The sequence below is a fragment of the Stegodyphus dumicola genome, chromosome 2, assembly GCF_044657685.1.
Source record: "Stegodyphus dumicola isolate Sdum_Otavi_A_Nest chromosome 2, ASM4465768v1".
Lineage (NCBI taxonomy): Eukaryota > Metazoa > Arthropoda > Arachnida > Araneae > Eresidae > Stegodyphus > Stegodyphus dumicola.
In genome coordinates this window covers 115,393,945-115,418,394 of record NC_140769.1, presented here as the reverse complement: position 1 = coordinate 115,418,394, position 24,450 = coordinate 115,393,945, and the positions used below count along the sequence as shown (strand labels likewise).

Below are 24,450 nucleotides of genomic sequence, written 5' to 3'. Positions count from 1 at the left end.
AAGACAAATACTGCATTACGACAATCGAGAAAAAATTCAAAACAATGAAAGGAGTATAGAAGCAAGGCTTTTTTATAGTGATCGAGTGTGAGCCATAATAGTGGGATTACCTTATTCACTTAATGAATCTTTTCGAATTCATTATGGAGTTTACAAAATTAAGAATCTTCATTAAAGATTTAGAAAGCAACATAAATGAAGCAATCTAAATGTAGAGTAGAGAACTGATAAAGACGTGATAAGTGGGAGACTCCAGTGTTTTGCCTCCTTCTCCCTTTTCTTTAGAAGTCTGTCAAGTATATTATTACAAGTACTGTTACATATGCATGAACTACCATACATTGTACATCATGTTTCTGTGTTTCTAGATAAAATGGGTTCTAATTACTTAGTATTGTTTCCAGCTACATAATCTGTACTGAATCTCCCTCTTCCTCGGAGCCCCTAAAAATACCTCATCATATAATATTATTGTTAATCTTACAGCAGTCTTTTTACTGCAGAAGGATATATCAGTGTTTTTTACATTTGTTCGTGGGCAAGCGGGGATATATGGAAACAAGAGAGTTGATTGGTTTGCCAAGAATGCAACTAGAAAAGAAATTAATCCATTAACGACCGCACTATCTTTCACTTGAAGAAAATGAATAAAGACAATTCTTTTACGTGTTAGAGACGTCTAATTAAGAGAAAAAATGTAACAGGAAATATACATATGAAATGTTGCAAAAATACAACAGTCAAAAACGATTACTTTTGGGATCCCTTGAAATCTTTGAAACATTTCCAACAAAGCTAAAAGATGCATATACTATAATATTCAAACGATAACTGTTTGTAGTAAATGTTATGTGCCTTTGAAACATTTCCTATACAAAGGCACATAACATTTATTAAAAACACTTATCGTTTGAATATCATAGTATCTGCATCTTTTAGTTTTGTTTGTTGAATTTTTCTCCATAATGTGATTTGAAGGATCCTTTCTCGTTTCGCTTGATGGTAAACTTTGAAAGAAAGATGGTCGGCCAATACAATCAGCATATGAGTGTATTATTACAAGTACTATCAAATTTGCAGAAATATTTTCCCCTTGTTTCCAGCAATCCAAGTGCAACACTTCTTTGAAAATCTAACAGAGAAATTTTAGACTCTACAACAATCTTTTAAAGTTTCTATGCACTTGATTTAGCTACATAAATAAAATTGTAAAAATAGGTAGCCACCAACCATTTCATGCTTTTTACTTGCGCTCCGTATACACGGCAATAAGATTGTCCAGATGGTCCATGCCATCTGGACAATCTTATTGCCATATATTTTTTTTTTAATTTCCAAGGGATTTAGATTACTTTATGGACACAGATTATTTTCTTTTCTTGTGCACCTCTTGGTCACTGAAAGCGAATAAATTGTATCAAAGTTAGTTTTTATAGCTATGGCGGAATTGTCGTTCCATCGAATTACTCCGACGCCATGTTCTTTATTAAATGCCGTATCATATGCTCCAAGTTCTTTCTTTCTTTCTTTCTTTCTTTCTTTTTTTTTTTTTTTTTTAAATTTTGTTTACAGGTATATTAGGACTTTTTCCTAATCTACACTCAAGAATTGTCCCAGCCGCATTTTCCAGCTCGTTCAATTCCGACAACTTGTTTAACGAAAAAAAGTTGTTGAAATATACGTAATGATTTGAAGAAACTTCCACAACACTTAAAAGATCTGTTACAACATCTCCACCTAGTCAAAGATCAGTGAATGTCTGAAGATTTTCACGATCAGATATATATCAAAACGATATAAGTACTCGATACACAAACACACACAGGAAAAAACACCAAGCGTCGTATTCGAAACGAGAGAGATTTCCTCCATGCATAAATATCCACCAAAATAAGCTCATCTATTTGCTCATCTATAGAGAGGTTTGTGGAAAAAAACTTCACATGGCATGAACTGGCATTTAAAATATTCAAATAGAGACGAACCTAAGCCAGTTTTTTGTTCAGTTTTATCCAATCCTTCATAAAGGGTGGCAGCCAGTGCTTTCTATAAAGGAACGGATAGTTACAACCATGCCTTCTCCGGGTTTCGAGCCCGGGCCCATCGCTAGGGCAGTTAGGGTCACTAACCACTATACCGGCTGGGCGGCATGGGTTGTTTTTGGGGCGGCATGCAAGTTCATATAAATATTCCAAAATAATACTTTAAGAAAATATTCTAAGCTGAGATGATTGAACAATGGAATCATGATTATGTCACTTCTGATAAGAGAGATATTACAAAAAAGTACTTTCCAACTATCTTTGAAAGACTGAAAAATAAGGGCTTATCGCTCAATTTAACGTTTCGCAATTTTTGTCTGGGCATGGAAAGTTTAATGTATATCTCGAACGGTTTAAGATGACGTCTTACATTTTGTGCTATTGTGATTTTGGCGTTCAACAAAGTGTCTTCCACTTATTTTTTTGATTGCAAGTTGCTTAATTACGCAAGAAATTCATTGAAACTAATTGGCCACTAAAATGTCATGGATTTGTTTCTCTGCCTATCTTGCTTTTAATGACTTTGTTGCCTCTTATTTTAAATACTGTAAATGATTTTTTTTTATATTACTTTTTGTTTTATTTTAAAATCATATTCGTTTCATTTATTCGCATTATTTTGATTCATTTATTCTTATTATTTAAAGTTTTCCTTATTTACATTTTGTAAGCCCCGTGTGATACTTTGTTGGGTACTGGGAATTTTTCTTTTAATTAAAAAAAAAAAAAAAAACTAGTATTACTTAGTTGAATTCCCTGTAGAAGTTCAACTGATGATTTAACCTTTTACAGCTCGAGAGAAGGGGGGGGACAAAAAAAAGAGAGAGAGATTAGAAAAATATTACTAACCTTCATTCATTACATTTTTATGAATAATCTGACATCATCAATTTTAGTTAATAACATTTATTTGTAGATATTTAAACTATACCTTATTATGGTATTTTCCTCTAACACAAAGGCCGACCAGCGGCCGAGCGGTAAAGTCGCTGAACACTGGTAGTTCGATCCGAGGTTTGAATCCCGCGAACGGGCTGGCTGCATGGGCGTTTTCGTGGTTTTCCCCATGTGTAACGGGTATACGAGCCAGTTTCCCTTAGAAAGTCCTCCACGAAGGCATCCCTCCCTTAAGCAGATAGCCCTCGAGGCTTTGCCATAATCACACACACCTCTAACACAAAGCGTTTCGCAACTCTGGTGTATCGCATTTGAAATATTAAAATGTATTTCATAGAATTCAGAAAGGTTCTACACAATCTGCTGTTACATAATCATCATGAAGCAATTAAATAATTTTATTTTCAGATGGCTGAATTAAAGCAGCAAGATTTTCGGAACCAGTATTTGTCACTGCTACATTCATTGTTTGTATACTTTTCAAACTTATCAAGTGGCTCTTCTTTGAGAGTAAATTTTCAGATATTTCAGTGTTATATAAAGCAAAACGTGTAATATATATATATAAAAAAAAAAAAAAATTAAAGTCAATTACTACTTAGGTCATCAAAGAACAATTTTAAAGATACAAAAAAAATTTTTAAATAAAAAATTTTTAATATGTCAAAAAACTGTATTAAAATCAAGTGGATGAATAAAAAGTATTTTATTAACGATTGAAAATTAATTAAAAGTAAATAAAAATATTTTTAAAGTCAATTCCTCCTTAGGTCGGCGAAGAAAGATTTTAAAAATACCAAAATAAATAAATAAATAAAAATACAAAAACTTTTTTTTTTAATTTTGAATATGTGAAAAAACTGTGTTAACATCAAGTGTTATCCACTGCAAGTTTAAAAAAATGTATTTTGAATTTGAGTAGAAGAATGAAAAGTATTTTATTAGCGATTGAAAATTTGAACAAGATATAGGGAGAGTGTGAGCTAATAGTAGGAGTTTAAAAAAGGAAGGGATCTATTGATTCGGAGGAATCATTGAGATTAGGTCATTTGAATACGGCAAAACATACGATGGCTATCTGTTTAAGAGGGGGGATGCCTTCGTGAAGGACATTCTAATGGAAACTGACTTGTATTCCCAGGACACACGGAGAAAACGTTCTTACGTATGATTTCTTTGAAAGAAAGGACTAGAGGTGTAGATATTTCAACATCCCCACTAATTTGAAACGATCATTTTTTTAAATTAGTTTCAATAACTTGTTTGCATAAATGAATGTATAACGCTATGGCTAAACGACGAATTCTTAAGTTTTTTGAGCTACCACTGTAAATTTATGAAGTTTTAGCAAGCAAAAGATTAAATACAAAAGAAATAATTGACATAGCGTTCAAAACTGTTAATTCCATTCAAGGAAGTTCCCTCAAACGGCGTCTCTTTTAATTGCAGCTTGATGAAGAATACCCAGAATTATTAACAGACAGATACCAATGTAAAGTGGCTACGTAAAAGTAAACTTCTGCAACAATCTCCTGATTTATTAACATAAGATAAAAATGTTTCTCAAAGGGCAAGATCAAGAATGTGCAAATTTAAATAATGAAATTTGGCTCAGCGATTTAGCATCTCTTACAAATTTCACATCGAAATTCGGTGATTTAAATTAAAAATTGCAAGAAAATAACAAAGAAACAACAAGACAGTAACTGAAATGATAAGTAACATTAATACATAAAAAACAAAATTTATTGTGATGATCACTTACAAAAACAACAAAATCTTTATTATGCGGCTTAAGTGTCTGTTTGTCGCCGATAGTTTATTGGTTGCTTGCGTAACTGTACTAACCAATGGGGTGAAGTTGCCACGGCATTCAAATAGTCCATATACACTGATACCATACATGCAGTTATCATTGTTTTAATTAAATTATCATGGTATTTAAGAACATTTAAATATTTTTAATTCATACAATTTTTGCTTATTATGCATTTAACTGTATTTACATATGAATTACCTAGAAACTTGCAAACGTTGAGAAATTAAAGGAGACGAAACCAACTAACGAGATGTGCGTAGTACATCTCATCAGGTAGGTTTACCTAAACTCCTATGCTAAATATCCTTTCGCGTAAAGAGTTTAAAATTTTACCCGATTTTATTCCGACATTGTATTTTAAACTGAATTTTCAGCTGAACGCAAATTGAGCGTGTCAGGGGGAGCGTGAACATTTGTTTGCATTAGCAATCATCTGTTTTTGAAATGGTTTACAACTGAACGCAAATTGAGCGTGTCGGGGGAACGTGAACATTTGCTTGCATAAGCAATCATCTGTTTATAATTAATTTATAATATCTAGAACACCGGTCATTTCGTATGACCGCCGGGCTTTCTAGTTGCATAGCAGAAATAAAATAAAATTAAAATACATTGCATATATTAAAAAGGTGATTGAAGAGTTTTTAAATACGATTTCATAATTTTGGAAAAGTTATGGTGCAGGATCTTTTTCTTTGAAGAAAAAAGATTTGAATGGAAAATATATTGCAGTAAAAAATAATATTTGAGTGGGAGAGACCGCATTAGAAAATGAAATTATAACTAATACTTCAAACAGATCTAACATTACTTAACTAGAGAACTTTTAGACATGCTTTTGAAAGTACGTCGATTAACTAAATTATCCCAGTATCACCAAATGTAACCAACATATCTACTCTTATTTTGGATCTACGTACTTATATGTGAATCTGCTTTTTCATAAGTTCACGAAGACTTAACATCATTCCCTATTTACTGATTTCCATACTGATGATTCAATATCATTTACCTTTAGATACATACCAAATTATGAACGCTTGGTTGGGAACAAGCAAACGCAGACTTGCCACTAGTAATAAGATAATAAAATAAAATTTAATCTGTATTTTTCTTTGGCTGATTTTTAATTAATAAATATTAACTGATCTTTGGCTGATTTTTAATTTATTAACTGATCTTTGGCTGATTTTTAATTAATAAATATTTTTAATTAAATGACGAGTTGGTTTAATACCCTCTCTTAGTTACGTTTATATACACAAGACACAAGTTCTAATGTGTTAAGTTTGTCAGTATTTTAAAAGGTGTATCGCGACACACTTTCCTCTCTCTCTCTCTCTTTTTTTTAAGTCTCTCTGTGCATATATATATATCCACAGAAATTGGCCACCCTTGGTATATATACATAGACAATGGTTTCTTTTGTAGTATGTTAGAGATTTTTACTTACCTTCTGTAACTTACGTAGTTTCGATAACATTTCCTAATGGTGCTGTGAGTTCTTATTGGTTCTCGTACAGATCCAAATATATTCATTACTGATTTTTGCAGGTACGCCATTTAGATTTCGAAATCAAATAAGTGCCGATTCAAACTAGGGGAGGGAAATAATAAAAATTTAACAACAACAACAACAACAGTAATAATAATAATATATGTTACACACAAATGTGCGTTTTTTAACGTTTTACGTGTTACTTTCATTTATTAAATATCATATATTCTTCGCGTTTAAACCGTAAAATTTAATTCAACAGCAATATCACAAAATAATTTAAAAAGAACATATGTTTAGAATTTCTGAAACATAGTTTCGCGTGCTGGAGACCCCTCCCCCCAAAAAAAAAAAACTTTCATTGCTCGCTTTTAACTCGTTGAATTTGTTAATCAAAAATTCGAAAATTTTACAAAATATGAAACAGATAATAAAACAAATTCCAAATTCGGTTTTTCAGATGCCTATATTTGAGCGGAGGACTATGTTATTCAAAATTTGATGTCTCTAGGTGTCGTTGTTTCTTCACAGTGCGATAAACATAACAAACATTCATGCAGATTCTTTATTATTTATTTTCTTTAAATATAAGGCAAGACTCTAATATTTGGTGGCAACAATTTGAAAAGTGAAACACCTTACAAAGTAGTGTAGTTACCTCCAGAGGTCCATGGTTCGATTCCCGGCGAAGGCGTTTGCTCATTTTTCATCTTTCATGCTTCCAGTTAAAACCTAATGTCTTTACAGCCTTTTATAGTGAACCAACGCAAAATACCAAAACGAAATTAATAGCTTTTCTGGGCTAATGCCCTTTGTGCTAATAAATTTATTATTTCTAAGCTGAAATTGTAGCATTCAAGATTAGGAAATGCTATCACTATGCTAACAACCTTGAAAAGGTCGCTTTAAGCGAAAGCAGAATTACCGATATCTTATCCGATAGTTACACTGATTAATACGAGCGTTTTAGAGGAAACACGAATACTAGCAGATATAGAAATGAGATTAGTGGCGAGATTAAGCCGGTGAACACTAGTTCGGAAGAACTACCATCCAAAATACTTTTAGTCTGACGAACTTGCTGTTGGAATTTAACTGCAATATTTAATTAGACAATTTACAACTACTTAGTGGCTAATTTTACCACTCATTTAGGCAGCGAACAGGTTTAATGAAACACCACTGAATGTGGGCCTCAATTTCCTGTTTGCCCGTATGGCAAGTGAAATAGGAAACGGGGGGGGGGATCTGCTCATTAGATTTTGCTCCTATCGATTTCTTCCTTCTGAAGATGACATGGTGTACGAGCGCTGTAACCGGACGTTGCTGCAATAAATGACTATTTTGAAGGAAATACCTTCAGTTTTAGATTACAGAACTTTTGATACATCATTACATAGCTGTTTATCAAATTATTTGATATTATTTTTTAACTGTGACAAATTTTTCGCACTATCTGATAACGAGCATAGTAAAAATCACCTGAAGAAGAATAATTTAAATGTTATTCTTCAGATGTTAAGTTTTTTAATAAATAAATAACGCATAAAGATATTTTTGATGGCTTTTGTAATGCACGATTCAGTACAAATCACTTAAATCAAACTTCAACAAATTTCCTTTCTGCTGATTATGCATATTTTAAATAATTACAGAATTTACATTTACATGATTAATAATTATTTTAAATAATTAATTATTAATAACTTAAATAATTAATTGTTTGTATCATAATTTACATAAATCACAGTAATTCTCAGAATAGTGAACTGATAAAGGGAAGAAACAGATAATTAAAGATTCAGATATATAAAAAAATTCAATAAAACTGGATTTATTTCAATGCCATGCCCACAACAAAGCCATATTCCCGTCACGAAATTTTTCGTGTTAAATTTGAGAATTTCTGGCTGAAGTTTTACGCGAAATCTGCTAAATCTAATTCCACATATAACTGCATTTTGAATGGTATATTTAATACGCTCAGTTAAAACATGTTGAAGAAGAATTAATGTCGTCTGACAATAAAGCCAGCTGTGCAATTAATAAATAGGTCGTTCTTTCAAAAATACATTCAAAATACGCAAAAATACGTCACAAGTACGCATTTATTTGATTTAGCTGGTCAAACAGAAGTGCAACTGACATCGATTAACTAAGAAATAGGGGGGGGGGAGACTCGCAATAACTCAACTCGTTATTGAGTTGTAAACTTCTTTCAATGTTCAGAGAAGTTTACAGAATCTCTGAGCTCTGCAAAAACATCTAAAAATTTCCAAATTTACATTATGTATGATTACGTTAAGGTATTACCTGTAAAGCTTAAGTTCTTCATAAGATGATTATTTTATAAATACAGTTCGCAGCTGCGACGTTAAAACTCGCAAATAAATGCTATAAAATTATGTTAGTTCACATCTATAAAGATAATTTTAGGATTATAGCACTCAGATCATTTATCTTATCTTATCTTTACTTCCAAAAATGAATACATCTGTCATATTCTGAGAATATCTAGTATGTATTTTTAAATTCTTAGTCGAGTTTTATGTCTCATGCAGATGTACTCAAACGTTCTTGAAAACTTGAAATATATTCTTACTAGTCTGCACAATAGCATTGAATTTATGTATGGGTGTGATAAATAGTTAAGAATGTATTCTAGAGAAAAATGTGAATTTATTGCAGTTGTTGAGACCTATTTCATATTCTACAGGGTAAATTGGAAATATATTTTATATCACAAGAAGTTATTATCAGGCATTAAAAGAGCAAACAATTCTTTGCTTACAGCATACTAAATATTTTAATAAAAAGCGGATGCACACTGAGCTTCGGATTATCTCTGTTGATAATCCAGATTATCAAAAAATAAGGATTAAAAGTAATTTTTCTAAATCAGATAATTTTGACTTTTTTCCTACACTCTAACAGCTACGATTCATTGACAGTTTTCAAAGTTACTAAGCCGCTAATCAGATTATATCAAGAAATGCAGTACTCGTGCATATTTTACACATAAATTAATGTAATAATTGATAACTAGAGATAACTATATAATTTTATAAATTTGTAGCAGAAAAAGCAAAGAAATATCTTAACAGCTTTTCAGCATTACAAATTTGCGAAACCTCTTTAACAAGAATCACTTAGATGATATTATGATATTACATGGTTCGTGATAGCAAATAGAAGTCAAAAGTGAAAGTACTTTTTTTTTACATAATTTAGCATTTTATTGCGGGGGCCGTAGAAATCAAGTATTACGTGTAATAACAGTAGTTATTTAAAATACAGTGTAAATAAAAGAACACAGAAATCTGGAAATTAAAATCAGTTTTCATCAAAATTTTGTATATAATACACCACACATATTCAGTGATGACATATGATCACAAAAATTAGATATAAATTAATAACTTACTTACAAAAATTACGTACGCTTATATACAGTGTGGTCATAAAAAAGCGTCCCAGATATATAAACCTTTCGCGGCGTATCCAGTTGAAATGAAATTTTAGGTGTTATTACTTGGAGAGATATGCGCTGGAGACTGATGATTTAAAACAATAGAACTCTCACTCTTGTAGTTACAGTGAAAAAATTTCGAAATTTTCGAATGGCAGCACCCACTTTTTTCCTGCGCATTGAAAAACCTTACGATGTTGGAACGATTACGTACATTTGCAAAGAACAGCATTGTAAAGGATCAATGGCAACACACGAGGGGCGAGAGAGAGAGAAAAAAAAAAAAAAAAAAACCTTCGCAAACGATAACAGCATTGCATGCGGAAGATTGTTGACAACAAAGTCGAACGTAACGTCGAAGGAAGAATCTGTTATGGCAGCTTTCAATTCTGACAAATCTTGTGGATTTGATGCGACACCTTAGATTTTAGATAACTCCAGAACCAGAAATCCATCGGAGTGAGGTCAGAGGCTCGCTGTGTTGCGATTTAATTGGCATTTTTTTTAAAATTTTCTAAATGAGGCATAAATTATATGATCACAGAATGACATGACCATATATAAGATCTATAAAGAAGTTGAAATATGGTGTAAGAAAGTGTATTTTATTATGCCCTAAAATTGCGCCTGAACCCGGCTTCGGTACTTCTCAGATTAAGATAAATTACAATTCTAGCCGGAGCGCACCGGAGCCCTAAGTAAGGTGAGCTTCGGTACTTCTTTTTATAAAACTGAACCAAAATTTAAAGCGAAAAAATTTAGAATTCCTAACGTTTTAGTTTAACAATAAGCAGACCTTGCAATACTCTATTTTCCTCGAAATACGAACTCGTGAGAATATGAGACGTTCAAGTAAAGTCCCCTCACTCACAAGCGAAAACCTTTCCCTTTAAGAAGGGCAACAACAAGAGTTTGTTTAGGAACGCGTAAATGTCTCGCCATGCCATCGTATCTAGTGTATTGTTATCTATGCTTACAGTTAATTATTCTCGCAGGAAGGAAAATTTGTGTTCTTAAATTTGCGTTAACTGACATCGAGCACAATAAGAGTAAAATATTGAGATAAACTGCTGGGAAAGATCCTATACAGCGTCTTCCCACAGTATCCACTAATGGGAGGGAAGCGTAACCAGCAACTTTACATTCATCCTTAGATTCAGGACTCATTTTATCCCTAATTATATTATATCAGCAGACAGCCGCGGTCAAAGAGAACGTTCTCTCTCACCAAGATTCCCCTCATTTTTTGTTTCCACGCACTCATACCTCATTCTGTTTCGCCGTGGAATTTTCATCAGCTATACTTTAAGTATATTTAATTTTTTTGATGATAAAAGAACTCCCCCTTACGATCAAAGCTTAAATTGCTGCGGTGCTTCTTAGTTTTTGTAACAAAATAAATCATAATTCTAGCCGGGGCACTAAATAAAAAGGCAGCGGCATTTCTTTTATGTAATTGAATAACAATTTCAGTCGAAATTTTATCTAAAAAATTTTATTTTAAGAATAAAATTATATTAAAAATCGCTTATTTTAATTTAGCTCTTTACATTTTATTTAATTTTAATTATTTAATTACTTCAGTCTTACAGTTCAACTTACAATCTTCAATTATTTCAATAAATAAAAATTAATAATATAATAATTATTGATTACATAACAATTTATAAACATTAATTAAATAGCTATTAATTAATTTAATAATTATTAAATATTTAATTTTAAAATTATTAATGAGTTTAACAGTCATTATATTTCTTTATTTACTCTTGTTCCTCTTTGTTGACGGTCTTCCATAGGGCTCCGGCACTTCAAATCTTAGAAATTAAGCCCTGCCATGGGATGATGAAGTTCGATCATAAGGATGGAAGGTTCGAGTTTAGGCAATGTTTAGACAGAGTTTGTGACGTCCTGCCAGACAGCAAACCTACATTGGGCAACTTCGCTTCCTCTTTTTTTTAAATATATATCTTAAGCTTTCGAAAACCAAACCAAATCTGATTTCTACTGCTTCTAGGGAAAACTAGCTTTCAACGCTCACCAAATATTATAATATAGAGATAAAATAATGGAGATAAATATAATTATGACCAATACCAAATGAATCTTTTTTTTTTTTTTCTTATTTCCCCCCAAACCAGTTGGGGGGGGGAACTGCCGTTCACAATACTTGACCTCTGGACTCCAGCAAAATGAGTCACCAAACGCGTGAGGAGAAAATCGAACCCTTTTATCTTCCGAAGAGGGAAACTTCGCTTCCCATCTGTAATTGCCAGTTAAGGAAAGCTGTGCGCCTTATACTTCAAAAAAGAGCAATTTATGTTGCAAACTTTCGGTCCCAAATAACAAATCGGCGAAAACGAAAAATAGCCACCTTTGTACCATTGTGAAAAACTAACCCAGCTTTTCTCCCCCGAAACAGATACCCCCCCCCCAAAAATAACACATATGGCTTTAAAAAGAGATGTTATTTACCTTACAGTTTATCGTTCAATAATACATTTTCATAGTACAAAATTGCATTCATTCGAAGAATTCAGTTTGTATTTTTCTCTGTATAAACGCTAAAAGAAGTACGCTAAAAGAAGATAAGCCTACCTGCCTGTTTTGTAGGGAATCACATGTGAATTCGTAGAGAAAAAACAGCCCACTCGGAAGCATAACCCGCAGAAGCAGCAGATGAAACTTCCCACCCCTGATGACTTCCCGCAACTTGCAAACCCCGATGTTAAAGTGACTGAAACAAGACCGATCTATAGCTCCAGAGCTAAAGGAAGTTTACAGTCGCCACTTGAAGAGATGACCGCTGCAATCAACTGATTGCAAGATTCAAAAATCAGGGGTTTCCTTAGCACAGTTATCGCACATATCGAGAAGATTAGGACAGCCAAAACTACAGCTGAGAAGATGATAGTTGGATCCCAGGCAGCTTTAGCAATGCTAAAAATAGTAGATGAGGATTAAATTTGCAGTTGCTCAGATATGACGCTATGGATTATTTCTGTACTTAGTAGGCTTCATTATCATGGATTAGTATGATCATGGACATGACAATCACTGGTTAATTTGAAAGTGAGATTTCTGAATTTGTTTCTCACATTTGTTCGATTTATGCTTAGGTTATTTTTTGGCATAATTCGTAATCACTTAGCTGTTCTACAAGGGCTAGGGTTCTTTAACCCAGGCATCCTGGTGTTACACCATTTCTCCTCGTGTCTGTTGTTAGATGTTTAAACGAACCCAACATTTTCTCACGATCCCGAACAGGATTGACACCTCCTTTTCAGCTTCCTCCTTATAAAAAGAGGTTGTAAATTTACGACTTGACCGCATGTAGCAGCATTCTTCTTCTCTCTTACCGTGATAAACGAAGAACTAAGATTAATATAACCAGAACTTTCAACTTTTAAAATAAAGTCTCTCCACATTAGTTCAAATAATTTCAATTATGTAAAAAGCAATCCTTAATACACAATTACATGACTGCCTAGGTCTGCCCATCATAAATCTAGACATTTTTATAAATAGTTTCCGAAATAATTAAGACACAATAACACGCCGAACAAATACTAATTCAGAAGTCAAACAACAAAAATCAGCGTTATATTTACAAAATTTTCACAGGACTAGTTTCGATGGTTTTACCGAACCACCATCCTCAGCTGCAAAACAAAAAAAAAAAAAAAAAAAAAAAAAAACTTCGGTCTTATATAGTATTCACCCAGCCGCCGAGATATTTCTAGTACTTTCTGCTTTTATTCCTGGAAGGCATATGACAGCCGAATTACGGTTACAGCTAATATAGGGGTCAATTATATTTATTCAATTACAATACCTATTATGGTGATACAGGGGCCGGGCCAAAATGCCGCCAGGCTTGGCGAGTTCTGGCTATAGCTCGCCAAATTTCGCGACAAAAATAGTCGCTAAAACCGCAGCCAGCTTGGCGGTATTTAGCAAGATAGCCATTTACTCAATGTTAATAGACTGCCCTTTATTCTTACATTTCCGGAAAGCAAATTTTTCATGTTACATTACACACAAAAAATACAATTTCACATACAACGGCACTAAAATCATCTATCTGTATACAAAATTCGTAACAATATAAACCCCCAAAGCACAGAATGTTAATAATAGTAAAAATAATAATGAACCGAAATTTCTGATTTTACCAGAAATTGCTAAGACATTCCGGTGAAAAAAATGTATCTTAAGTAATGCGGAAATCATTGAAAAAACGATTACAAAATAGGATATATTCGTTAAAATTTTATAGATTTTACTTCTAAGAAGTAAAAGCAATTTAGTATTTACGATGCGTTCCATTCATATATATATAACGCTGACGAATGTAGCAAGCTGTTGCGTTTACTAATCTCACTTGTCTGATGTAATCGGAACAAGCCCACAAATTATTATGGTGTCAAGGAGTACTACAAGATTGCGTCTGTCGTTGGCCAGCCTTTAGCTTTGAGCACCATACAGGTGACAATCCAACTATGCTCAGTTCCGCCCTCAGTTTTGAAAGAGAGGACACCGGGGGGGGGCGGATCCGAGGGTTTTCCACCTTCTTCCACTATCACCAATCTCTCGAGAAAGCTTTCTGCTCACCACATATTTTCAGTGCTCCCATGCCGTACAGACACTATACATTTATAAGTACAGTTGAGTCTCGAGATACGAGCACCTCTATATACGAGTAATTCGAGATATGAGGAAAATATGAGCGAAAATTTCGTGTCTGAATACGAGCATTGACTCGAGTAACGAGCAACGAGCCAGGTTGTTGGTATGGGTGACGCGTTTCCCAGGTCCGGCTCGACTCGGGGAATCCCCTCGTCAGATCACTCGATGTTCTTTGATCTACGTGTTTTGTGCGCTTGTGAGTTAATTGTTTTTTACATTTAACTTGAAAATAATTATTTCACGATGCCTCCCAAGAAGATTGTTGCCTCAGATAGTGCTGCAAAGAAAAAAAGGGAAGCCATGGTCGTTGAAATTAAGAAAGAAATCATAGATAAACATAAGTAAGAGTGATGGAATCGGCAAAGACTTACTGCCGTTTTCTCGATATTTACGATCTGCAGTATTCTGAAGAAAAAGGAAGAAATTAAGAAACTTGATGTGACCAAAGGATTTACCGTTATTTCCAAGCACCGTGAAAAACTCTTAGAAGATGACGAGAAGCTGTTGTTGGTGTGGATTAACGAGAAGCAGTTTAAAGACGATTCGATGTCGGAAGCTATCATTTGCGCTAAGGCTAAGAATCTGTACTTAAACTTTCTACGAAAAACACCAGGTACGTCGACTGAACATGAGATGGTAATGAGATTTTTGGAGGTGCGGAATGGATTAACTAGATTTTCATTATTTTCAGTGGAGAAGTTATTTCTAGATACGAGAAATTCGCTATACGAGTTCAATGCTGGAACGAGTTAAACTCGTATCTCGAGGTTCCACTGTATTCGTGCCTTCTCCGGGATTTGAACCCGGGCCTTCTGGTACGGCAGTCAGCTTCGTTTTTGAATTTACCGTATGGGCGGTATATAGCAAGTGTTTGTTAGTAACATCGAAGAATTAACCAGTTTCTTAACGCTGTTTAATTAATTCTTTGAAATTAGAAAATAGAAAAAAGGAGTTAATAATGTTAATTAGTTAGTTGTTATAATAAGTTGATAGTTATAATGTTAAAAAACCAAGCGAACAAAACACAGTTTAAATTACTGAATTATAACATGTTAACAATTTAAGTCAAAATAATTATTACATTTAAGATATGTTAACAAATATTAAATGTCATGTTTATAGACAAATTAACCTAAAATAAAATTATACAAGCACTAAATAAGTAAGCAAGTAAATCAGCGTTGACGTTAAAGCTTTACACAAATTTCCACAATATTGTGATTGTTAACATCACTCGACAGCGATAGACTTGACGAACAAATTTCTTTCACCTCCAACGGTACACCACTCTGAGCATGCGCAGTAAGCGAAGTTCGTTTAACATTGATGAATTTAATGTGCTGTCTGACATTACGCTAATGGGGAAGGCACGGATATTTGTAAGTGTAAAGTGTCTGTGCGGCATGAAGGCACTTCAAAGTATCCGTAAGCCGAAAGTTATTTCGAATGGTTTGGTGGTAGGAAACGAGGCGTGAGAGATAGTCGGATCCGTAACCCGAGTGTTCTGCATCGAAACGGGGGAGTGAAACTGCACAGTTTAGTGCATTAGGATTATGTCTAAGTGACCAATAGTGAAATTTTACTTGTTCCACCTGTACCTATTTGAATGAATTGGAAAACTCTTTTTTTTTTTTTTTTTTTTTTTTTTTTTCCGGTTTTTAGTTTATAGGCATTCCGCTCATGCGGTGAGACGACGGCATTGCTTTAGCACACTAAAAAATAATAATAAATTGGGCTAAAATCGTTATTTGACAATGAATATTCCCTTTCCTTGTGGCTGTGACAGGAAAATGCACAATTCACACACTCTGTCACATTGTGGAAGGGAAGGAGAGGAAAGAAGAATTTCTCTTTGTCCGTGTTTTTATTTCGACTGAATGCGGTACATTGGTCAGCATGCAATGTCCAATTATAATGGGAAATGGACATAGGAAACGGGAAGTAGCAACGCGCAACTCATTTGGTTTTGAATTTCTGACTCGAAAATCGATGATTCAGTGCATAATTACAGATTAAATGCAATTAATAAAAGACTTTCTTCTATGGATGAGTGGAAAAACAATATTCCCCCCCCCCAGTTTTAAATTTATTGTGTGAAAGGAGTCTTCTGGTTGCAAAATATTCGATATTCTCTTATATAAATGATACACGGTACAGTCTAGATTAATATTAATGTTAATCATGAAAGCCATCAGATATGTATGGGGCAGGGTGTTTTTACTACTCTGTATCCAAAACTCATATTCTTGAGTTTTTCAATTTCCATTAAAATACACGTCAAAGGCTCTACGGCATTAAAATTTCTGAGAACATTGTTTCATGTTATTAAGATTTAGTCCTAATCAAATTTTTAGCCCAAAATGGCTATTAGTCTCAAAACGAGCTTTTGTGTTGAATCACTGTAAATGCGTCGTTTCACTTTTCATTCGAGTCTGTTGACATTCAGCAAAATGTAAGATATTTCAAATTGAAGCTGACCATTGTGAATCAACAAACTAAGCTATCTGAAAGCAATAGATGCAGTTCTTAGAGTATTCTTTTTTACTTTTGAATCGGATTGACTTAAATAATACAAATACGTTTAATTCATATCTAATTAGCTAAAAGTATTCAATACTTTCATACAATGACGCTATACATTTATTTATTTTCCATTTTGCAAAACTTTAATTAATAACGTTTGATTAATAAACTCAATTATTTGAAAACAAGCAGTGGCAACACTGTACGGAATTAAACATTTTTATCATGAGTGCATAAGACTTTCTACCGGAAATTCTATAGATATGCTAATATTTTTAATTATTTTGTGATTTTGCTGTTGAATTGAATTTTATGTAAGTGCGAAGAATGTGTTACTTAATAAAGTTTTATAAGCCATCTTACTATAGTTTTCTTATAAAAAAACTGAATGGACTGAGAAAAGGGTGAAAAAATAGAAAAAAAAATATATCCCAACACCGCATAGGAAATTCTAAACGTATGCTACTTTTAAAATTTTTGCGATTTTGCTGTTGAATAGCATATGGCATAATTGTAAAGAAAAATATGCTTAATAATAAAGTTAAACAGATTCCCTCTCCCTCCCCCCGAAAAAAAAAAAGGTTTAAAAAGGTTTAAGTATAATAGCAGACTGGTAAATTGCGAACTCAGCGAGAGTATAAAAAACATTAACAAACTCTTTTGTCGTTAAAATCTGAACCTTTCAGACATTTTTTTAAAGATATATTTATTGCAACTAAAATAAAAATTCCCTGCAGTGAAAAAATTAAGACCAATTGAGCTCATAATAAAAGGACAAACTGGGCAAATGGGTTAAACCGCAGAGTAGGAGTAATTCAGTTCCTGATTGAATGGGCTAGTAGAATCGGTTTTTGAGGTTTTCTCATGAATAATAGAAATAGAACTAGCTTCCCTTAAAATGCCCTCCTTGAAAGCCTGCTTCCCTACGCATAAAGTCGCCGAAGCATATAATTAACTAATCAGCCTTTTAATTTTTAAATATTCTCAGAATAATGAAGTCATTATCAAATTATAACTTCCAACCGTATAAATTTACCGTTCTAGCGTATATAAAAATTTACATAATTAGGGGGGGGAGAATAAAAGCCACTCAGTTTATCGCACATTTTTCATCTCAGATAAAATACGTAATGCTGTTAAGAGCCATAAGAATAAAATTAGCTTATAAAACATGAATGAATGAGAATTTAACTTACATTATATTTAACTAACTACTGACTATTATTAGTTATTAAAAATAATAATTCTGTTAAAAGAACAACGAATACCCTAAAGCACAATTAATATACATTTTAAGCAAAAACAATGATTTCTTCTCATATTATTTACGAACAATTTCAAACATGAACTATTAAATTCACCGCTCTGTATATATAAAGCTTTTGGTTCCAAATCTAAAATAAAATTATTCGGTTCAGTTTTCGTGAAAAAAAATTTCCTAAATTTGGCGTAAAATTTTAAAACTGCTGAAAAAACCGAAACAACAAACAACATGAAAAGAAAATTGCGTTACTCTGAACTCACCTCTTAAAATTACTGATAAGCGATATCAATCTACAGAAAGCAGATTTATCTGCAGCTTTCCAATCATTTATGATTAACTAAGTTTCAATTAATGCTGATTTACTACAGAAACAAATCAATAAGTTTATTTTAAAAAGAAAAAAAAAAACTTTTTCATCTCCTATTCCTTCTTCGCGATTCACTTCTCTGCGAACACACTTCAGTCAGTAGTACCATGTGACTGCGAGTTTGGATTCGTTTATTTCCTTCGGAGGGGTGATAAGTCTTTCCCACATATCATCTTTCCTTTTATATATTTAAATAATAAATATTTCACATTATGAAGTATTATTTCTGATTTCAGAGTTATTAAAAAACTATATTTTTTCACAAAAAGTTGTCTTACTTCAAAGATTCTATATAAATTAAGTAGAAATGGTTCAGGAAATATACGCCCCCTGTTAGATGACAGAATCACGTGAATGGAGAGGTGTGTCTTGAAAGAATAAGACGGGTTTGCCCAAGCCAAGCTTCACAGAGATCTGTCTTGTTCTTGAAACGTTGGGTATTTTCTTCTCCTCAACAAAGAAGATGGCACCTTCAGTAAGTGGTTGTTTCATGTTACATGTTTGTAAAAAAAAAAGACTCATGTGGTTATATTTCTTGAAATTTTTAAAATTTACTTAAAAAAAATACATGGAATTTTCTTAAATACTTCTGAGAAAGTAAAAATTTTGGTATGAAATGAAATATTTCTATGCTACATAGCAAATTCGTAATTTCACATATCATTTTCCTAGAAAATATTAGTCTCAAATTATTAATAACTTAAAAAATGTCCATGAAATTAATTATTTTGAAAAGGCTCATGAATGGAGGGGGTCCATTTGCTATATTGAAAACTTACTAGATTACAGTTCAACTTTGTAAAGAAGAGTTAATTTTTTTAATTAAAAAATGTAAAAAGTGTTTTCTGTAGTATAAGTATTGCACAGTTCCGCACTTCTAAATTCTACGTTTACAAAATTGTTCAATTTCTGAGGCATCGCACAGTATATTTGCCAAGTGCAGGTTATCCGAGTATCCTTAACTTAAGGGATTGGTGGAAAAATTAAAAAAAGAAATAGGTTGAAAGAATTTTTTATAAATTCCACTACTTTAATCTGTAATAAGAACCTTTTAAGTTTTACCCATTAGAATTCCAGTATTTTAACGCGTCAGTTTATATTTATGATTATTTTATTATTTATAAATCTAATAATGGTATAAAAATATAAAAAAATTCTAAATTTAGATTTTGTATTACGCCTAGAGGGGTGTTTTTTATTTACACAAACATACACGTTGCGAGAGCATTTAGGCTTACTCCCCTTTGGGCTAAAAATATTTAAAAACAGCAATTAGAATTTTCGATAGACAGTGTCGCGCTGGAGATAAAGATGTTTTATTCCGTACAGTGTTGCCACTGCTCGCTTTAAAAACGTTGAGTTTCTTAATCAAAAATTCGTTAAAGTTTTAAAAATATGAAATACATAATAAAACATATTCGAAATTAAAGATTCAGGCTTCCAGCTGACCATAGTCGGATAAAGGACTACGTTAGTCAGAATTTGATGGCTCTAAGTACCGTTGTTTTTTTAAAATGCGAAAAACATATATACATTATGCAGATTCTTCATTACTTATAATAGCTACTTTGGGCTAAAAAGTGGTACCATTTACAAAGATTGAATAAAAATTCTTGAATTTAGTTACTGTTAATTACAATTATCGTTATAAGTATATTAGAATCATTAATACTTCCTCCCCTTTTGTAAGTGTCGAATCTTTTTTTTTTGTACTGTTAATACGACAACACATTTAAAGCATTCGAATAAGCTGGTATGGAAAAAGAATCCAAAAGTATAATGAAATGAGGGGGAAAAAAAAAATCTGAAAGGTTTCGGATTTTAAATTACGTCTAAAAAAGACGTAATTTAAACGTAATTATATCAATTTTTTTAACGTTTTGTGTGTACCTTTATTTATTAAATATCACGTTCTTCGCATTTAAACCATAAAATTCAGTTCAAGAGCAATATCGCAAAATAGTTTTAAAATGAGCAAATCTTTAGAATTTCCGATACACAGTTCCGCGCGCTGAAGATAAAAAGAATTCCCCCCCCCGTAAGAGTGTTGCTATTGCTCGCTTTTAAATCGTTGAGTTTGTTACTCAAAAATTCGTTAAGTTTTACAAATTATGAAATCGATAATAAAAGAAATTCCAAATTTCAAATTTAGGCTTTCAGGTTACAATATTCACAATAGGATTACGTCATTAAAAATTGGATGGCTCTAGGTACCGTTGTTTTATTACAATGCGAGAAACATGCATCATTTATGCAGATTCTTCATTATTTAATTTCTTCAAATAATGTAAGACTCTTAACATTTAGTGGCAACAATTTGAAAAGCAATACGCCGTTTATATAGTGATTCGACGCAAAATCGCAAAGACAGGGACAAAGCCCTTTTGGACTAAAAAATGACACCTACTTTAAAAAAAAAAAAAAAAAAAAAGAGAGAGAGAGAGAGACACTAGAAAATGCATCAACTCTGTTATATTTCTCAAGCATCAACGTTTATAAAATGACTAATTATACATTCGAGTATTTCTTTTTATAATATCGAACGGTAAACATTCTCATCGTTATCGACAGGAATTGAAAATACAGACAGAAAATGCAAATTTAATAGAAGATTCATGGAACCAAAAAAACTAAGCATTTAAAAATCTATATGTCATCATAAACTAGCTCTGTATGTAGATTTTTGTATTTTCTTTTAGTTTAAAAAATAACTATTAATTACTCAAAATTTAGTCCTACATTCCCTTCTCCACCTTACACGTATACTAAATCGCTTGTGCAGACGCTTGTTACAAATATTTCCCTCAAGTGAAGTGGCAGCAGTTTCTATTTTGTCAGGATGAGGAAGTCGTGTAGTGAAAACAAAAACACATTCTACGAGATGTTAAAAACTTTCTTCGTCAGACGTTTTTCAGAATAGGGATTAATGAGATTAATTACATACTACTAGGATGATACTTAAAATTGCATATAAATACCATGCATGATATTGTAATAACGCGTGTTGATTGATAGAAACAGATCATTCTGCGCTTGATTGAAGTCGAGAATGGAGACGATGAGTAAGACAGTTTGGAGAAGGGGGGAAGGCGTTTTCAAACCAGTGAGTGTTGAAAATTCCTGACGTACTGAGCCTGAGGTTTTTAACGCAGAATGTGAATTCTTTCAAACAACGAAGTTCTATCTGTGATCAAAAGTTTTTCAAAAGCTGAAATAAAAATAAGGGCTAACTGACGACTGAAGTTTCTGATTTTTTCCATTAAAAAAAAAAAAAAAAAAAATTGTAAAACGTATATACATGCTATGTTTTTTCCATGTGCATACATTAGTTAGCATTTACTTTTCGGTAATTTTTATTATATTTTGCAATTCTTTGATATCATACATTATATTATTTGATTTTTTTTTTTTTTATTGGAAAGATCTTCACTATCAGGTATAAAGTGAATATTTTACTGACTCTGCCACCTGTACAGTAAAGAGAAAACATTATAAGGTATTTTCAGCCTCCTTTCAGCATGCCTTCGTGGTGTAACGTTTAGTACGCTCGGCTCGTATTCAAAAGGTCCAGATTCGAGTCCCGGCTCATTTTTCATGTACTCCAGCTTCAAAATAATCTTATAACTTTACAAAATGATATTCAGAAAGAAACGACGATGGTCTTAGATAAATCGATTAACTCTTCATGATGCTGTTTCACTTTTCATAGTCAGAGTATCTGGTTGTAACCCATGCAACTTCTTTTTATGCAACGGTCAATCAAGGTAATTATACCGTAGTAGACAAGTTATGAACATTTGGATCTGAACAACTGACAATAAGAAATTAATTTTTCTCGTGTTTTTAACTTTAGGTAAACAGCACCAAACAGTTTAGTTTTAGTTAAAAAGCTTAGAGATCTATCCGTTCTTATTTTTAGCACTTGAAGTCTAGAATTTCTTTTACTAGATCAGTGATCTCTAAAAGTAAATTCGTAAAATTGAACATCGTATATCTCTGAATGTCGTATGATATACGTATCTGAATGTCGTATAATATCTCTGAAGTATTTTACTTTGTACTTCTGTCAGTGTCTCTACAACCATTTTTAAAATCTCACAAAGATTAATTTGATAGAGAAATATGTTATGTACATCGAAATCAATGCTACTGCAAATTGTAATTCCTTTCGCTTTAGGCTGAAAAGTAAAGTTTGTAACTATGGTTTATTCAAGGTCAACCATGGAAGAGTTCTAGAGGCTTGCTCCAAACCAAGGCCATTTTGAAGGTCTTGGTAATCTCTCCCTTCTCCAAGTTGAGTTTAAATCCATTCTCCTTGAATTCCTCCCATCTCTGTGTTAGGGGACGGAAACAAAAACTGTACACACACACACACACATGGCGTCCCTCAGCCAAAGAACGTCTCAGCCGCCATAGAAATAGGTAAGGTCTGAGCGGGTCACAACTAGGGGACCTGAAGCAACACCCCTTAGAACTTAACTTATCCATAACTGTATCTAGGGGGGGGGGAGAGCAGCCCGAAGTCTACGTGAAGTAGGGGACCGGTCTATCCACAATTCCCTCCTAAGTTTCCTTTTCCTAGATCTAATTTTCTCAGTGAGCGCATAAAATCGATGCTTCGTATACTGAATTTAACTTAAAGAGAGCATCTTCCAATTACTATATAATTATTTGCATATATTGCAAAATTTCTATTTGTCTTTGAAGTCATAAAGATTTCGGGAAAGGGGAATAATTCTGAAATCAAACCTTTTTCCTTGAAGTATAATAATTTTCTAACAAAAAATATGTGATGCTAGACAAAACAGTTTTATTTTGATTTTTGAAAAGGTGGTATTCTTTCCGCAATTTTTTCCCCCCTTTAGGATGTTTTCTGTTCCATGAGAGATTTCAATAAAATATTTGTTACAAAAAATGGGTAGTGCAGCATTTAAAAATAATTTGTAGTTTTAAATTCATTATAGCAATACGAAAGTACTTAGTTTAACAGTTTCTGAGATTAGTTTTAAAATAAAATATAATTTACAGAGCCTTGCCTACCGATTTTTTTCACTTGAGTCAGAGATGTGAATGTGCGCCCCTATATACAATGCAAAATGTCCGCCTATTTGATGGCCAAATAATAATAATAATAATAAAATAAAATTTTTGAAAAAATTTTAAAAATCCGAAAGGTTTCAGATTTTAAATTACGTCCAAAGGGGCGTTTTTTTTTAAACATTTTGTGTGTTACATTTATTTATTAAATATCATGTTCTTCGCACTTAAACCATAAAATTCAGTTCAACGGCAGTGTCGCAAAATAATTTTAAAATGAGCTTATCTTTAGAATTTCCGATACACAGTTCCGCGCGCTGGCGATAAAAAAATCCCCCCCCCCTCCGTAAGAGAGTTGCCATTGCTCGCTTTTAAATCGTTTAGTTTGTTAATCAAAAATTCGTTAAAGTTTTACAAAATATATGATATCGATAATAAAAGAAATTCCAAGTTTCAAATTTGGGCTTTCGGATACCCATATTCACAGTAGGATTACGTCATTCAAAATTGGATGGCTCTAGATATCGTTGTTTTAATGCAGATTCTTCATTATTTAATTTCTTTAAATATAATATACGGCGATAATATTTGGTGGCAATAATTTGAAAAGTGAAACAACGCTTATCGTGAATCAACGCAAAAATGCCAAAACGAAATTAATAGCCCTTCTGGGCTAAACGCCCTTTGGACTAAAGTGACCGCATTTTCATTAAGACAAAGCGGGACAAATGGAATGAAATGAAAATTGTAATTTAGTTAAGAAAGCAGACCAATAGTTTAAAAAAAAAAAAAAAAAAATATTTTATTGTATGCATTCATTTACTTGTCTATAAATATACAAAAAT

At 32.7% G+C, this 24,450-nt stretch overlaps 2 protein-coding genes across 7 annotated transcripts in view; one reads left to right on the top strand and one right to left on the bottom strand.

The window, feature by feature from the left end:
* LOC118188531 (dimethylglycine dehydrogenase, mitochondrial-like) overlaps nucleotides 1-18,965 on the bottom strand; it is a 147,954-nt gene extending 128,989 nt beyond the window's left edge. The window contains exons 1-2 of one of the 6 annotated variants that reach the window (XM_085811052.1): nucleotides 18,847-18,965; nucleotides 6,212-6,355 (exon numbers count right to left, since the gene is read on the bottom strand). In XM_085811052.1, the coding sequence (XP_085667178.1) occupies nucleotides 6,212-6,321 (110 nt within the window). In that variant the 5' untranslated portion in view covers nucleotides 6,322-6,355; nucleotides 18,847-18,965. Of the gene's footprint in view, nucleotides 1-6,211; nucleotides 6,356-6,914; nucleotides 7,047-9,680; nucleotides 9,906-12,323; nucleotides 12,435-18,461; nucleotides 18,655-18,846 lie in introns of those variants that run through there. The other 5 variants (XM_085811047.1, XM_085811051.1, XM_085811048.1 and 2 more) reach the window with 5 other exon arrangements.
* The window catches only part of LOC118188532 (betaine--homocysteine S-methyltransferase 1-like), an 80,177-nt gene continuing 74,635 nt past the window's right edge, over nucleotides 18,909-24,450 (top strand). The window contains exon 1 of the mRNA XM_035358985.2: nucleotides 18,909-19,043. Coding sequence (XP_035214876.2) covers nucleotides 19,032-19,043 — 12 coding nt within the window. The 5' untranslated portion in view covers nucleotides 18,909-19,031. The remainder of the gene's footprint in view (nucleotides 19,044-24,450) is intronic.